General features: G+C 36.6%; 1 protein-coding gene across 4 annotated transcripts in view; it reads right to left on the bottom strand.

Annotated features, from left to right (window-relative positions):
* Positions 1-5,990: 5,990 nt before the first annotated feature.
* ETV5 (ETS variant transcription factor 5) overlaps positions 5,991-18,030 on the bottom strand; it is a 34,854-nt gene continuing 22,814 nt past the window's right edge. For all 4 annotated transcript variants that reach the window (XM_039364346.1, XM_039364371.1, XM_039364355.1 and 1 more), the window contains 5 exons: positions 14,536-14,598; positions 13,187-13,255; positions 12,558-12,727; positions 8,477-8,578; positions 5,991-8,025 (listed from right to left, as the gene is read on the bottom strand). In XM_039364346.1, coding sequence (XP_039220280.1) covers positions 7,804-8,025; positions 8,477-8,578; positions 12,558-12,727; positions 13,187-13,255; positions 14,536-14,598 — 626 coding nt within the window. In that variant the 3' untranslated portion in view covers positions 5,991-7,803. The remainder of the gene's footprint in view (positions 8,026-8,476; positions 8,579-12,557; positions 12,728-13,186; positions 13,256-14,535; positions 14,599-18,030) is intronic.

Raw genomic sequence — 18,030 nt, 5'->3', positions numbered from 1 at the left:
ATTTCTGGACTTGTAGTGACATGTTTGAATGAGCTCGCTGTGATCACTTTTCCTTTATGGTTGGATAAATTTTAGCCATTCAGTTATTCAGTTATGTATTACACCAAGACAAAAGAATATGAGATACTTTCCTGTGAAGAATATGTGGAAAAATCAGAGGCATAAATCTAATGTAATCTCATAAACAACAGGAGCCCCTGGGCAGGGTCCCCAGAATATAATGAAAGCATCTGCAGTCTGCCATGTAATGGCATCACATATTAAATTAACTAAATCAAATTTAATTAAAAAAAACTTTCAAATGATGGCTACTTGTTCAGGTTCCTTAATTGGTCAAGCAATTTGGACTTTGATTTACATCTTTGTATATTGAATTATATCATTCTGGATTAGAATAGAATTAAATAGAATTAGAATTAAAGCATAAGTTGTAACTAAAGCTTGTCTCACTTTCCTCCTATCTGATATTTGTTCCTGGTCATCAGATTCAGGCTTGCATGTAGATGAATCCCAGTTAATGTAACCTGACCAACACAGATTTAATCTTATTCCTTCATGTGCCTTTAACTGTTTGGAAGCACCACTTATCTGAACAAAACTTCTATTTGTTTGTCTTTGTCAACTGTAACTTCACACAGAACGAGCAAAATATGAATACATTATGTATATTTACACAGTAATGCATTTTAGGCTTCAGGTCAATATCAGGCGGATATATTTTTACAGTGTTCCTTCTATAGGTAAATGTGTGAAAAAGAACTTCCACATATTTCACAAAGAAAAGTTATGCTCCTGACAGAAATTAAATGGACAAAGTACTAATTATCTTAATGTGTTTCTTCTGGAATTAACAGCAGAAACCTTTCTTGTATATTTTGTTGAGAACTGAACTTTATTTTCCTATTTTAAAATATTTCAGAATTGTTAGCAGTGTTTGTGAAACTCAAACAGATTATCATTAAGACTTAAACAAATAAATATGTGAAACAGATTTAACAACACAGGAAATAAGTTCTCAAGAGACCACTCAAAAATTTGATTTGAAACGAACATAATGCTTCCAGTTATTTCTCTAGATAAAATATCCAAGACTATGTTTATTGGCTTGTAAAAATGGTACACAGTCGTACGGTTATGCAATTTGAATTTTTATGTTTTGGAGAATATTGATATGGCTCTTACTGCAAGACATAACCACAGAGTGAAATTTTAGTGAACCATCAGTTTCAGTTTTTAAATTTTAGTACACATCATAATATATAAGGACAAACCAGATCATCTAATGTATAATTCATGGCAATTAAGAGAAAGGGGTGTATGTGTCCATCTTGGATATATGGACTTGGTATATGCAACATTTTAGAATCACAGCTTCCTCTATTAATATACATTAGACTTCATCAATTCTGTCAGCTTCTAGATAATATGGACCAACTCCCAAACTTCTCAGCAATAGCAATGTATAAGAGATATCTCTCTCTAATGTTGCTTCTACCCTATTCAGTGATGACAGCAATCCAAGTGGGTGCAGAAGTCCTTCATTTGCTGTTACAGTACTGACTTCTTTCCTCCCATCTTTCAGGGCTATCAGAACAAGGAAAATACTTTCCCTTTTTCCAATTTGAAGAATACAAGAACACCTTAACTTCAGTAGCTAATTTAGTAATCAAGAGATATAACCATCAACAGCATAAGTGAATCCCTATCTCCCTTTCTTTCTCTAAAATCATTAACCCAGTATAATCAGAAAGAGTGCTATAGCATGAAAGATTATACATTTTAATAATATTTGTTAATCAGAAAAGTGTTATGAGTCTCTTTTTTTTGCCACAATACACTAACATGGTTCTTCTCCTATATTAGTCCAATATAATGTGAATCTTTAAAATCCTAAAACTATCTGGGAGAGAAGAATTTTTTTGAGTGGGCATTGGAAAAAAATAATAGCGATACTAAGCAAGCCTTCTTAAGGATTCAATAGCTCAGTCACCTTATATTAGGCAGGGGTGTCAAATTGGTGGCCTATGGACTGGTTGCATCATATGGATACCATGCCCACCCCAGCTCTGGCAATACAAAAAAAGTCACGATACGTTGCGACACATCACGTGACATGGCGAGTTTGACACCTATGTACTAGGAAATCTCTCCCATATCCATTAAGAAAAACTTGGGTTGCCTCAAGAAAGGTGGGAGGTCTCTTCCTTTCCTCTCTCAGCAATACTGTAAACATTATTGTATGCTGCTAATCTTTGTGTCTTTATTTACAGCAGTGTTTCCCAAACTTGACAATTTTAAGGCATGTGGACTTCAACTCCCAGAATTCCACAGCCAGCGTTGCTGGCTGTGGAATTCTGGGAGTTGAAGTCCTCTTGCCTTAAAATTGTCAAGTTTGGGAAACACTGATTTACAGGGTGCATTTCTTTATTTTTTGTAATAGCTTTTGTGGCTTCCAGGTTGAAAAACTATGATCTTGCAAATAATGATTTCAGGAACACTTGTTTTATATCTGATATTTAGAACTAGTTGTATCAAACTCCTGGGGATTTAGATATGGTTTGGAGATATTTGTTAAGAATACCCTGGACTTAAAAAGAATAAGTTGTGGACCAAGTAAAGGATGACTAGTCCCTAAAGGTGATGATAAGTAAATCAGAAACCTCCATGTTTTTGGCATGTAAAGCAAGCAGACCATGGGCTAATAAAAATAATATTGGCAGGTATAAATGATAATTTGTAGGCTGATAAGAATTTATGAGAAAAAATGTAAATAGACACCTGCAGATTCATCTATTAGCAGGGGGAAAAGTGCCACCTTCTCACCATTTCACAGTAGGCTGGAGGAAAGAAATTCGCAAGATTCTAAACTCCTGTTTTAGGAGATAAATTAGTATGAATGGGAAACAGTTTGTGGAAACTGTTGTAATCCTATCCTTTTCATTTTAATAAATCTTGTTAAGAAGACCCTATGACTCATGCACGGAAAAGGATTACTTCTGATTTGAGTTCAAAAACACTTGTCTCAGGCCAAGGAAAGAAGATAATGGCAGATGGTTTGAATCAAATAGGTGTCCTGGGAAAACCTGAAGTTATTAGTGATGGAAGTTAGCCCAAAGAAGGAAATATTAAAAAGGCAGAAAAATATATTTTTCCTCAAAAGGACATTTTAAAACCAAACCTGGCTCCAAATCTATCTCTCTGCCCCAAGCAAGACTTTAGCCCCATACAAATGCAGATGTAAAACCATCAGAAAGTTGAAGCCAGAGCAATCAAGAAGACAAAAGAGAAGATCTGCATACCCCACCCAAACTCTAGGAGTCAGCCCCATCACCTGGGAAGCAGGATATGATAATAGAATTAAAACCACAGATATCAAGGCCTAGACAAACACTCAGAAACAGCCTTAAGATTCATGCCACAGGAACAGGAAACTATTCCAAACAAGGCTAGAGGGGGTATAAAAGCCTACTGCCCCATGTGCTCAGCCCTTCTCCTTCTCTCTCCTCTGCACTTTCCTGAAGAACCATCTTTCTGCAATAAACTGTAACCTTCTTCCCAAAGCAGTCGCCATGTTTGCTTATTTATTCCCGGCTTGGATGAACCAGGATGAAGACTTTACTTCTAACATTAGGTATGGAAGATAAAGATTTTTACAAAGAGTTTTCAGAACTTAAATTGCTACTTAATATCTGTTTTATAATTTTTTATTCAGAGGAGCAATTTAGAAAAAATCCTCACAGTATAATTTATCCCTTATAAGACACATCTTCTTGTAACTGTATTCCACAATAAGGGAAAATAATTACCATGGTAACTCAGAGTTCACAAGCTTTTCAACAAATGCATGCAAAGAAAACATCTATCTTTCCTCACTTTATCAAATGGAAGTTCTGTACTGTAATTTCACTGTTTCAGAAGCAAAAAAGGTTTAAAGCAATTTAGTCTAGTGATTAAGGTGTTGGCCTAGAAACCAGGAGATGCTGAGTTCTACTCCTGCCTTAGGCCTGAAAAATGGTTGGGTGATTTGGGGCCAATCACCCTCAGTCCAACCCTCTTCACAGGGTTGTTGTGGGAAGAATAGGAGGAGGAAGGAGTATTAATTGATTAACTTATAAAATAATAAAGATTAGATAACAATCTAATAAAGTTCTGTCTTAGGGGAGCTCACCTCAGGAAAGTATTTTCCAGATATTGAGTATTACAACTGTTGCAAATTGGGTAGGACAGTTACTAGAATGACATCACGTTGGGGATGCTATAGCCCAGGCATATCAAACACGCAGCCCGTGGGCTGGATGCAACCCGTGCAATCCCCGCCCACCACGGCCCAGCAAGGGCAAAACAAATCCTGATATGTCATGATACGGCCCACGATGTGATGGGTCTTGATACCCCTGCTATAGACTCTCAGTCTCCAAAGTAATTAGTAGGATACCAATAGTGCCAAAATGAGAGTAAAATATAGAATTATTTTATAGAATTCTTGAGATCCATGGGATATAGAGATTCTCCAGGCAATATATGCATTATGCTATTGGCAGAAAAAAATATCTGGTAATTGCGAATGTCTGCATCTTTCATTTCATGTTCATCAGAGAACTCCCTGTCTCAGCAAACCCCAATAAACATGTCAGATATTAAGAAATCACAAATAAATGAGGCTTCCATAGCTGTCATTGAAACACATGGCATTATATTTAGAAATGCAAAGTTCATACTTTAACTTCAAAAACAGGTGAATTATATTGTTGAATTCTTTGAAGCCAGGAATGCTGATGTCTTTGAAAGGTTAAATACTGATTCATATGTTCCCTTCCATATATTGATTGTTCTTTATATATGGATAAATCAGTATCAGTGCTAGCATTTTGCAAAAAATGTCAGCTTCCAGTCTGTAAGTAAAAGGACTCATCATCTTTTCTAAAGTTTCAAGAAAAAGGTCCTAATATTCACAAATTTAAAACTCTAGGCATGTTGGCTGAGGAATTCTGGGAGTTGAAGTCCACAAGTCATAAAAGGGCCAAGTTTGAAGACCCCTGGTATAGAGTCATTAGTAAGATCCTTCCCTAGATACCAAAGGCAACCACCAGCAGATTTGTGAAGGTATCAGCCTATTTAAAGTAGAAGTGATTTGCTACTGAAGCCAGGACACTAGTAAATACTCATCAGCCCAATAATTTTATAGCTGAGTTTTTAAAATGGTTAGCATTCTTATTTTAAAGTAATGAAAACTAGTCAGATACTGGCATCTGAATCTCCTACTGACATAGCAACATCTGTTAAGTATTTACTCTTGAACAAAACAAGGAGTTTTCACAGTGCTTCTTCATTAGCTACTAAGAAATGGAGACGATGTTAACCAACTAAGTGCAAAAGGAATAGCAATAATTTTAGATGACTTGCAGTTAATGTACTACTGTATTAACCATTCCTACCCAATTGCAGAACACATAATTTTGGCTAGCTGCATTACAGCCATCAGTCTGCCCGGTGGCCTAACTTTATGCAAATCATACTGAATGACCCTGGATTGGCTATTATTATTCAGAGGTATTTTATCTTTGAATTGTCACAAAGATAAATATCTGGGGGACAGTACCATTATATTCTCAGATTTTGCAAGAAGAATAAAATAATTAGTTTTAAAAATATATTCCAATCATAACATATTTTAGCATGCATGGAAAGGAATCTGTAAAATAAGATAGGAGATGCTGAGGGTTAGTGATGAATGAGATGCTATGGGATAAGTGTTCTGGGAGAATTGCAAAGTTCTGTGGCTGTGATATTGACTGTCCTTGGGAGTCACTTAAATCAGCTAAGTCACACAATGATGAAGAAAAATGACTTGCTGGCTTGACAGACTGTAGGGCAAATCAAGGTAGTCAAGAAGCCCAATCACAAAGATAGCAAGGGGGAGGCTAAAGGAGATCAGCCCATATTTATATGATAGTGCTTGAAACACAAAGAACAAGAAACAATGCTAGCACTGCCCGAACAGAAAGCAAAAGTCCTTTATTGTACACAGTACAGAACTGTAATGCAGCTTTGCAGGAGATATATAAGCCCTGCTCAGGCAATAAACATTTCACATCAATCCTCAGATTAACTCTTTTTGTACTAGGTACTCCCAAACCAAATTAAAGAAATTGACAGACAAAAATAACACAGTTAATCCCATTGGTTTGGTTCAGCCCTGGGGCAGAATGGGGGACTGCAGCAGTTTGCTGCTTGCCACCCTGTGCTTTGTGACAGGCCACCTGATACATTCTGGGGAGAGTTGCTGAGTCGTTTATAAAGAGTTTTTAAAAAAAGGAAGTTAGTCAAAAAACCCCCAAGTTATCAAAGCAGAAAAAGGAATCCTATACAGCATTTACAATGAAACATGGAGCTGAGATGCATATTAGGCCAAGCACATTACTGGTACATGCCAGCAAGGCTCACAGGAAAGAGCAGAGGGGGGATTTCTGAAAGATCCATAGAGGTTTTATAAATATATACATACATGTATGTATGTATACTGTACACACATACACTGAGTAACTGACTTTCTCCCCATTCTCTAAATTTTTACAAAAAAAGTTTTATTATTTCTTAAATCGCCATTCGGCAACAAATATCTGAAAGCGTAACGCAACTTAAGTGAAAAATACATCTGTGTATACATGCTTCATCTCTCTTACTTGCAAATTCAGCAACAATTGGGAAAAAGTAGTTCAGCAGCAGCCAGCCAGCAGTAACGAGGTAAATGCTACCAAGGATCAAAATTGCTATTTTGGGAAAGTTCAGTAACTGGAGTTGCCTTGTATGGCAGACATGCTGTGCTCTAACAGATAAAAAGCCAAGCAACTCTCATTTGCTGTTGAGAAGGAACACATTTTGAATGCAGAGCAAGCTGTGTAAATGGTTCGGAGCAGCATCTAGTGCAGAGGCAGATGACAAAGCCGCATAGGGCAGGGCATGCATTTCAGCTACTTCCTCCGAAGCTGCAGCACCTTTAGTATAAATGCAGCCAGAAGCAAGAAACTGCCTTTGATTAGGGGGGAAAAAAAGCCGAACCACCAAACATTTGGATTTCAAAAGTTGCCCCTTAATCTTGGCAGTTTTGTGGCTAAGCCCCCTTTCCTGACTCTAAAAGTAAGCCATTCACATGCAGCCTTTCAACAGAGAGGGTGGCCTGCTAGATTCAAAAAAATCTGTGTATTTTAAGTGCTGTCCTTTGGACTGCCTTTCTGAGATCAATAATAATAACCACAAAAGAAAACGAGAAAGACAATCAGAAGAAAAGTTTTTTTCTCAGACTGAGAACCTAGGGGGAAGCGGCTGAGTTAACTCAGACAAGCCAGCCATTCCACACTTCTTCCAAAAAGACTTTCGTAGCACTGGCTCATTTTTTCTGCAAATTAGAGCCCTTTCTTTTATACAAGGTGGACTACGAAAAAATTGATTGTTACATAGCATTTTTCCTTGACAATTTACTAATCACACAGTCCCTTGGGAGTCCTGCAAACATGTACATCACGCATGTTCCTAGCAGCAGGACTCGGAAACTATGGCCTTTCCCCCTTGCTCCCCCAATGCCACCTGCCTAATGTTTTCATGACTGCAGCCAAGGAATCAAGAATTGGATATCCTATTCACTAGTCATGTTATAGTCAGTTTTGAAGGATAGAGGGCCTCAGAGTAATTTATCTTCTTCTGATAATATCTGCAAGGAGCAGTTTTATGAACAGAAATTCTTTATAAAAGTAATTTGCCCTTATTTGTTGGAGCTGAAGCCTCCAATGTCACTTGCTGAGCAAGTCAGTAAGCAAAGGCCTCAGCATATGGGAGGCTGCTGCATCGGTCCAGGTCAAGGAGGTATGCGGAATTATCTTCAAAATGTGTCAGAGGTAAGGTATCGTCTTCATTCACATGGCAGTCCGGTTCAGCTTTTAAAAATGGGCGTTGATTGTCAGGGAAGGCCATGGAAAAAAGGGCATCAGGATCACAAACAAACTTATAGACATACCGCTCTCCGGCCACCTGGAAAGAAAAGGAAGATCCTGTTAGAATACAGACAAAGAATGACAGAGGTGCAAAGTAACCAGCCTTGCTCAACTTCCTTCTATCCTTTCTTCCCAAATAAATGTAAGCTGCTTGTTTGGAATGACACCAAGGAACAGTATGCTGGCAGAGTTCATTCAGTCAGGAAGGCAGAATAGGAGGAATGTTACCTAAGGGAAAAAGAGAGGGAATACTAGATGTATTGACTGAATTATGTATATATGTTTTGTCTTTGGATGTTTGACTACCCTAACACCACGGTGTGTCTTGAGCATTTTGTTTTAAAAAATTAAAAAGCCAATAAAATTTCTTCCAAAAAGAAAAAGAATAGGAGGAAAGCTAATCCTAAAAAAAAAGCCATATTTATGTCAAAAATTATTTCCATGTAACCACACTGTTCTGACACAGTATGGATAAAAGACTTCTTTACCTTTTGCATGATGCCTTTTTCATAGTAATAACGAAGAGAACGACTGAGCTTGTCATAGTTCATAGCTGGTCGATTTTTCTGAATCCCCCATCGACGAGCTACCTAAAAAGGTGAAAAATGCAATTATGAAGCTGTTCAGAGTTTGCCAGTTCTAAGAATATCAGTGAAAAGGGTTAACCATAGGGATGGGTGTCAAATGAAAAATGTATTTTGTTTAGAACCTGAAATGAACAGATTGTATCTTGGAAATTCTGCTAATTAAGATCTGTAGTCTGTGGTTCAGCAGACCTAATCCAAAATATTTTGGTTGTTCTCGTTTTCAGCCAAGACAAAAACTGGGAAGTTTTTGTGGGGTAATATGGAAAGTTGTCTTGTCCTCCTCTTGCCTCCATCCTTGTATGATTTTTTTTGACTAGTCTGTCTTCTGATCTTCTCAATACATGTTCCTAATTGGATCTTTGGTACCAAGTTTTTAAATAGAAAAAAATAGCATGCCAATAATACTAACATATTCCAAATTATTTTGAGAGAAAACACCAGTTCTTAGAAAATATCTGACATGAGAGTGATCAACCCAGCCCCCAATCTTTCAGTCATGGACTGAGAGAGTCATACAGGATTTGGGATTTTATAGGTATTTCACTCAAACCTGGAATATACATTTCTCACAATACTGAATCAGGGAGCTACATGCAACCTGCCATAGGTGCCCATAAACAATTCTCAACTCACATCCAAGTTATGCCCTTAATTTTCCCACCCCACTCTAAATATATATTTTCTAATATGATTATGGGAGGAAGGTTTAACTTTCATATCATTCAATATTGACTCCTTTTTGGGAGATATCAACCCCTCCTCTACATTTATATATTTTGCTTTACCAGCTATTTTTCAAACAAGATTAGTATTGCTAAATGGTGCACTTTATAACAAAGCACAAAGTGGTAAACACCTATAGATATTGTTAAAGTGAACTCAGCTTATTTCAGAGATGTAAAGTACCACATCCGCTCTTTTGAAATTTGCTTGTGGCTTCTGAAAAGTCACTGAGAACTATCCCAATATCGTTGGTCAAGTCATAGAGTATTGACCAAAAAAGCCATTAGCATGACATCTTTATTGACTGCATCTGAAACCACAGCTAGTCAGACATGATCAGGAAACATAACAGAAGAACAGAGAACCTAATGGGTTGCAACAACATTCTAATATAACTGTGCAGCAGTAATATAAAGGGGATTACTCATTTCAGCTCTTTGGGAGCTGGATCACATGACATAATCTGGTTGCCAACCAACCTGCTGTTTCCCAGGGGATTTATGGAACCAACAATCAGTCAGCACTCAGAGAAGATTAATAGGATTTCCAAGCACTAAGTGCACTAAGGCAGCCTACGTTCACCTGAGGCATTGCAAAAGCCTAAACAAGCAATCTCAACCAAATACGTAGAGTGTTTCCAGTGACCTTAACAGCTCTACAGATAATTATGTTCATGTGATGTACTGGTCAGATTATCTTTCTCCAACAGACCAAAGATAAAATGAAAGAAAATTCAAGAGTGAATTAAATACACATATTATCATCAGAGAAAGCAGAATTTATTCACTGAATGTCCTACATTATTGCAGTTACTGTACACAGCAATTCATGTATCTCCCACAAAACATTTCCTTATCTATTGAAACATTTCAAATAAAGCCACAAGAAAAGGGGTGTTAGAAATGAGAGCTGGTTTGTATTTCACATCTCTTTCTCTGCTCCCATCCCAAACTTTGCTCATTCATATCCTGCAGGGGCAAATACAGTCAATAAATCAAGTAGCACTGCAGTATCAAAGCAAAGATAGACACGGTGTAGCATACATCTGTTTTTTTAAGCTTAGAAGTTTAAGATAAACTCTAAAGTTTCCAGGTCTTATGTATGCTTGCTAAATTTTGCATGTTTACATAAAAGCTTTTTGCATTGCAGATGACACACATCCAAGCACCCCTGTAGCAATTCCGATATGATCATGTTCCAGCACCAGACTCTGACAATTTAGATACTATCCATTTTAACAGTAATTTTATTAAAATGTATAATTACAATAAAAATACAAACAAAAAAATGAAAAGAAAAAATAAGTTCAGAAAAAAACTCAAGAGAAATAGAAAAAAATATACTAAAGAATAATAATGATGATGATAATAATAATAATAATAAGTTGGAAGGGACTTTGGAAGTCATCTAGTTCAACCCTCTGCTCAGGCAGGAAACCCTATACCATTTCAGACAAATGGCTATCCAGTGTTTTCTTAAAAACTTCCAGTGTTAGAGCATTCACAACTTCTGGAGGCAGGTTGTTCCACTGATTAATTGTTCTAAGTGTCAGGAAATTTCTCCTTATATAACTTTTCCCTTCATCACAATTAGTATAAACAGTTTTAATAACTTAGCACCTTCTCCTATAATATAACAAATGATGTATTATAGGGTTCATTGTTCAAAAATAGCCTTCAATATGTCCAGTGTTAAAAATATTTTCTCCATTCTGTGAAAGTCAAATTTAAGTGTTCTTCTCTTTTAATTGTAATCTTTAGTTTCTCTTGTTCCCAACCTTCAAAGACCCATCCTATTGGTTTAAAAAAAAAATTCAAATCAAAAGCATTTCTCCATGGGATAGATTCTTAGAATTAATTCCAAAACCTTATTTCAAATTTATCTGGACCCTTGGTCTATTTACAACTTTCTAAAATCCACGTTTTAACCACCTTTTGCTATTTATTATTTAAGCTAAATTTTTAAACCTGTAATTAAAATCTCCTTCATGAAGGATTGAAAGAAAGAGTGTTGTAAAATTTATCAATACAAAGGATCCTAATAGCTGAACGACAGTTAACAAGCAATTTCCAAAAATGATTAGAAAAGGAACTATACAAATTTAGTGCCCTTTCAAAGGTGCTGACTACAGTTTGAGCAAGGGGGTCCAGGACAATTTGTCACAGCAAACTCGCCACAGCCATTTCATCATAGCTATCCTGGCATGACCATCTCGCCATGGGAAAACCCACGTGGGATCACTCAATGCGATGTTGTCCACTACTGTTTCTTCTACATTATTTCTATTATTGTCAATGGAAATAATGTTGAAGAAACAGTGGCGGATAATATTTATCACACTGAGTTATCTCATGTGGACTGTCCTGTGGCAAGTTGTCCTGTGGCAAGTTAGCCATGACGAGTTGTCCTATTCCATGAGCAAGATGGTAATTTCTTCACCTCCCAGAGATCTAAACCCACCACTTACCATTAATGGTGGTTAATGGTGTTCTTGCGGTATTACAAACACCTTATACAGAAGTTGCAGATATATTTCAGAATTAATGTCATATGCCATATACATTTTGCTTGGTTCAACTGCAATTTTGTCTATTGAATGATATAATCATAATGGTGAGATAAGAGAAAAGTCCAAAACTGAAAGATAATTGAGCCAATTAAGAGAGAGAATTTCTATTGGCAAATATTCAGAGCACTGCAGCAACCAAATCAAGAGATTTTCTGCTCAATATATTCAGCAAAAGATGTGGAACTGACTGGCACCATATCCTCTATATTTGACTTAAGATATTCTGGAGAAGACTGAATAAGCAGAGTCACATGAAAACAGAAATGTCCTTATTTGCAACTTTTCATCCTGCTATTCCTGTGGAAACTATTTGTAATGATACTGGCCATTTGAAAGATACTTCTGAGCTAACAGTTACAGAACAGATAAATCTACTTATGCAGGTTCAGTCTTATTGAGGTACAGTATTCCTTAGCAGTAAATAAAACACTCTGAGATACTGTAGGAATGCTAACAAAAGTTCTGTATTGCGGCAATGTGGAAAGAAAGCATAAATTCTGCAATATGTAGAAACTATCTCCGTATCTAATTACTTTTTATGTTTCAGTCAAATATAGCGGCCTTCCCCTGAAATGTTGGGAATACAACAAATTGGTAAAAGGCTTTGCAATGTCCTTGGCTGAGATTCATCTTAGCCAACCTCTGATATACCATAATGGTAATATAGAGATTTTGTTCATTTGTTTTTACCTCTTCTGGCTCAATCAGCTTGAATTCCATGCCCCTTCCAGTCCAAGCAATGAAATGAGAATTGGCTGGGTCATCCAGGAGGGTGACAAGAAACTGCCACAATTGGAGAGACCCTCTCCTCTGATAAGGAGGCCCTTCACGATATACAGTGGGTTCTTGCTTCACTTTACCTGTTTGCAACAACACAAATACATTAGAATTAACAAGCTAGCATGTCCACAATCGACTCCTGAAGATTCAGATAGTTAAAACAATTTCAATGTTTCTACAGAAAGCCAAATGTATGGCTACAAAGCTGATTGGCAATGCCTTTTTTTTTTTTGCATATGCTATAGTGAGGAGATGTCTGTTAGTAGCTGAAGATGAAAATATTTATGCAGCTGGTTAGCAGCACTTTTTCTGTGTGGTGCATCATCAAAATAACAGAAAAAGCTTTAACATTAAGGTGTCCTGCCTTTCAGCAAATGTACCCATGATCTGTAGATTTGACATTCATAAAACAAATGGGATGCGTACTAGCTAATATAATTCAATGGATTTAGGCAGCTCTAACAAATTTGAATAAATAATAACACCAATTCTGATTTTCAACTGCAGCTATAGCTCTCCACCACACAGAGTGCCTTTACCTTCCATTCTTTCTGGTACAACACAAGTGTCATCAAAGTACAGTTGGGCATCTTTCTCATAGGAGAACCCTGGGAAAAGAGAAGACATATTCAACGGGTGCTGCTCTGCAATCCCAATGTCAATCTCAATCTCTCTCCCTCTCCCCCCCCCTCTCTCACACAGACACAAACACAGACAAAAACGGAGTAAACTCTTCCATTAAGAATAGTTTGATAGATAGCATTGCTTTGCTTGTTGGCAGCAATAATATTCAGCTGTTCACTAAAACTGAAAGGTAAGGCCTTGAATTTATCTGCAAATATGCCAGCTGCTATTTTTGCATTCCTGTCCAGAGAGTTGGCTTGCACATAGCTGGATTCACATGTTGGTGGCAAAATGAAAGTGTAGAAAAGCCAAAGTATTTCCAAATCAAGCAAGCTTACAGAACCTTGGGGCTAAAGTACTTCAAATAGAGTGCATCACCTACATAGATTCTGCCAGTCCCCAGTCTGCTATTTAGACTGGGAGGAACAAACAGTGCAATCCATTTCGGCAGAGCCCACCAGTGTTATAAAACATATTTATGGCTTAACATTCCCCCAAATCTGTTCCTACTAATTGAATTTACCTGACCCAAACAGCTTCAATTAAGCTGTTCTAAAAAGAAGTAACCTTTGAAGTGCTCAGATTGCATTAAACTTGCCAAATATCTAAATTGCTAAAATTGAATTACTCCAAAACTATGTGCAGATTTCTGTGGAGTAACTTCTGCATATTTCCTGTATGGCTGGCCCAATTATGAGTACTAAGACAACACTCTTTTTCTTCCCACACCCATCACTTCTCTTTATTTCTAAATTTTCTACTCCACCTTTTATTTTTTTTAATAAAGTCAACATAAGAGACCTTCTTATGTAGTCTCTTATGGTGTGGGCAATGCTACAGAAAAAAAATGGTTTTTTAAAATTTTCTAAATTGCAGTTGCTTCTTTTACATGGCATCTTGCCCCCCCCATCTAAACTGGAACTTTATGCATTCAAATATTTGTCATGTGTGCTGTTTTTAATAATGTATAAATCACCAGAAATGAATTACAATTACAATGACATATAAATATCATTTATTTATTAATTTGAACAATGCTATTGCCCTAAGACCAGAAACAGTTTTCTTCACTGAAATCAAATCATGTAATATCTCTACTCAGAGTAAGCCTTAAAAGATTAACCACATTTGTCCACCAGTAACAATGCATAACTAGAGGTGAGCAACATTCCCCATTCTCTTAGTATTTGTATAATTATGTAGCATTCCTTATCCTATATTACTCTGAACTGTGCTTTGTGAGTATATCAATGTGACTGCTTACCATCATGGTTGTTGGGAAAGTATCCCCCTCCTGTAGCATATGCCGATTGGCAGTTAGGCACTTCTAAAAACAAAACAAAACACGTTGAAGTCCAAGTGAGTTCCAGACTAAATTATACACACTTCAGTTCTTGTTCAAGTGAAGTTGTGAGCAAAAAAGGCTGCATATATAAAAACTATAAATCTAAGCATTTCTACTCAAGTTAGAGAAATAATATTAAACTTCATTGTCCAATTCCTAAGCATTTTTCTTAATATAGCCTTCATCCAAGAAAAAGATATCCAGTTCCTGTGAAAATATTGATGTGCATATTTACTTGAAAGAAAGCCCAGTAGGAAGTTATATGGTGCAATTCAAATAAAAATGAATAGGATTGCACAGTAACACTTCTGAAAGATATGAGAATCAACCAAATTCCAACCCAAAGAAATGGAATGAGACAGTAGGATAGCCTGGCTTTCCAAGTTACATCAGGCAACCCACCTGCCCAAATTAGTACATGTTAGATTCTGGTGAACCTTCCCTTAGACATCATTCAGACTTGTATTTTTAAAATATTTTTTTTAAACTTTGTGGCATCAGATATGTGTTGAATTCAGCCATGTTCTGAAAAGATCTTTCTCTTACCATACTATCTCCATTCCCACCCCCACCCCCCAACATTACTTGTCAGCTGTAGAAGTACGTAAAGATTCAAATTATTAATAATCTAATCAGCCTAACTGGTTTGTTATATCACTTGGCTAACACATAGAATATCTGAGTGGCACTATGGCACAAATAGATGTTTGGAAGCAATTCCTGTAATTAATAACTCATATTTTCTCAACACCAATCATAATAAAATTCCCATAATCTCAATTTTCACTTAACATTCCTCAGTTAAGCAAAGTTGTAAAAAATATCCAAACCAGAGATGTGAATATTTAATAGTGAAATCATGTTTCAACTTTCCATGCATGAACAAGAAAAACAAATGAAGCTGTTTTTGTGCAAAATCAAACCATTGATTTATCTACTGTAATACTAGTTTACTTTAATCAGTATTGGCTTTTCAAGCTGAGATCTTTCCCATTGCCTTCTATCTGATCCTTTTAATTAGAGATGCATTTTATGCATCTGAGGCATGCATTAAAAACTGGATTTCATTCTTTCCCCTAATACCTCCATATTCTCTGAGCATAAAAGTTTAGACCTCTGATGAGAAGTATTTCACCTTCCTCCTTTGTGCTTATTTACCTACTGGGATATTGCAGTGAATCATGATGAATCAATATCTAAATAGGGAATACCTTGGATCTGTGAACAATAAATAATATAGTCCCTTGAAAATCAGGTGTGTCATATTATTCCTGGAAGTGGTAATGCAATCTGCCTCCCTACTGCAGCTGTCTTTCCACAGAAGGCAAAGCCTCCTGCATCCCTTTTCAACAGCTTCCCTAGAAGAAGTATTTATGAACCTGCAGAATAGATTGGCAAACGGTATTCAAACTACACATTTAAAACAGGGGCTTCATGTTTTGCATTCCACCTGACAACACATGAGAAGCAGGGAAAGAAGATTAAAAAATCCTTTAACTTTAGATCTTCTGCCATCTGTTCCACTTAGCTTCTAAGAGTTCCTGGTATTTTTAGGCCTAAGGAGATTTGTAGCAATGCAGTCAGCTTTGCATCAGGAACAGCTGCAACTAACACCTAACCAGAATTCCTTCCCCATCCCCTTGACCCAAGGTGAGTGTTTAGGAGCAATCCAAAGTCCAATGCAAGTTCAGAGATATTCTATGGCAGGGGTGTCAAACTGCCGGCCTACAGGCCGGTTTCATCATACTGGAGCCGCGCCCACCCCATTGCCGGCAATGGCGAAAAAGCTGTGATACATCGCGCAATGTCACATGACGTCGCAGGTTTGACATGCCTGTTCTATGGCAAACAGAAGATCTTTTGCACACAAATGTGCAACATTACCCATCTCCTTTTCCTTCTTGGCAATGGCTTTTCAGAGTAAGTCCAAATCCTGCTACATCTGTTGAATGCCTCTTTTCACAAGATAGACAAATATAATCTTATATTTCAACTAGGTTAAATGCTGCTATAAAAACCAGCTTTTCTTTTTTTCCACTTCACCAGAGGGATGGACAGAAACAGAAGGGGGAAAATCCAATTCAACAGATGGAGGAGAAGCAGGTACACTGGCTAGAACAAGTATATTAGGATAACAACGGTTTTTTCATAGTTCTCTATATTATTTATAAATATGAACAATAACTGGAGCTGGCAACTCAGTTGTTAAGCAAACTGGTTACTAAGTGAAATCAAGACTATGCTCATGATCTTATTTCACCTTTCCTTTGCTTTACAGATACGGAAAAGTTATAAATGCAAGAACTGGTTGCAAAGTTATTTTTTCATTACTATGGTAACTGTGAATGGTTGCTCAATGAGTCAGTCACTAAACAAGACTATCAGTATCCCTGTTTTACAAAAATGAGAGAAGGAGCAGCCACTATACTTTGAGCTCTGGCATGTACCATTCATTTGGTGGAATGCAGGCAACCATATTGCCTTCTATATTAGAAATCTTTTTTCTATTATTGGGATAACCCTGAGGTTTGGCTGCAAAAGAATGTACCGTAGATAAAAGAAATGAATATGGTGAAAGATGGAAATAATTAGTAAAAGGTATCAAAGTGATGAATACAGGATGTAGTGTCAAAGGTGAATCTTGAGGAAAATAAAAAAGAAAGTGAAAGACAGAAGAATAAAATCAAGAACAATTGCAGGAAGAGAAGATAATGTTGAAATAAATGTATCGAAAGCTAGAGTAATCTAACAGAATAAATAGAAGGTGGATGTAAGGCAAAAGAATGTGGAAGCTATTTTATATAAAATGAAACAAAGTTTACAAAGTGCCACAGAAATGTGTAAAACTATAATTATAGGAAATATGAAAATGATTGCTTAATTATAAAATGAAAGATAATGTATAATGTCTATATAGAGAAATATGTAAGATGTCACCAGAGAGACCATGGAATGGCTAAGATGAAAAGAGACAAAACACAACAAAATAATTTTGATGGAATTTTTTTAAAAATTCTGTAGGTGGTTGAAGAGGGCTAAACAACGAGCCCTCAGCAGAGTGAATGTCACTGAGAATAAAAGTGATGAAATGATTTGGGATGAATCTAAAGTGGGATAAATCTGAAAGGAGCAATTTAGAGATTTGTTTTCAAGATAGCAGTATCTTGAAAATTAAAATAAAATTTATGCTATGTTAGTGTACAGGAAAAAAAACATTTTACATGCCTGTAAACTACATGAATTTGTGTATCTTGGTAGAATGTTTACTAATGATGGAAAAAAATGGAAATAGTTTTCAGATATGCAAATGTTGGTGGGAAATGTTGGTGGATCCATCAGAGGAAGAAAAATGGTGAATCCTTGTATTAATGGTGCAACACGGTTTATTTTAAACTCCATTAGCCAACTACTGAA

This window comes from Crotalus tigris, unplaced genomic scaffold (assembly GCF_016545835.1).
Source record: "Crotalus tigris isolate CLP2741 ecotype Arizona unplaced genomic scaffold, ASM1654583v1 scf7180000017591.2836849, whole genome shotgun sequence".
Classification (NCBI taxonomy): Eukaryota; Metazoa; Chordata; class Lepidosauria; order Squamata; family Viperidae; genus Crotalus; species Crotalus tigris.
The sequence above is the reverse complement of the archived record's forward strand: the minus strand, read 5'-3'. Positions and strand labels throughout refer to the sequence as shown.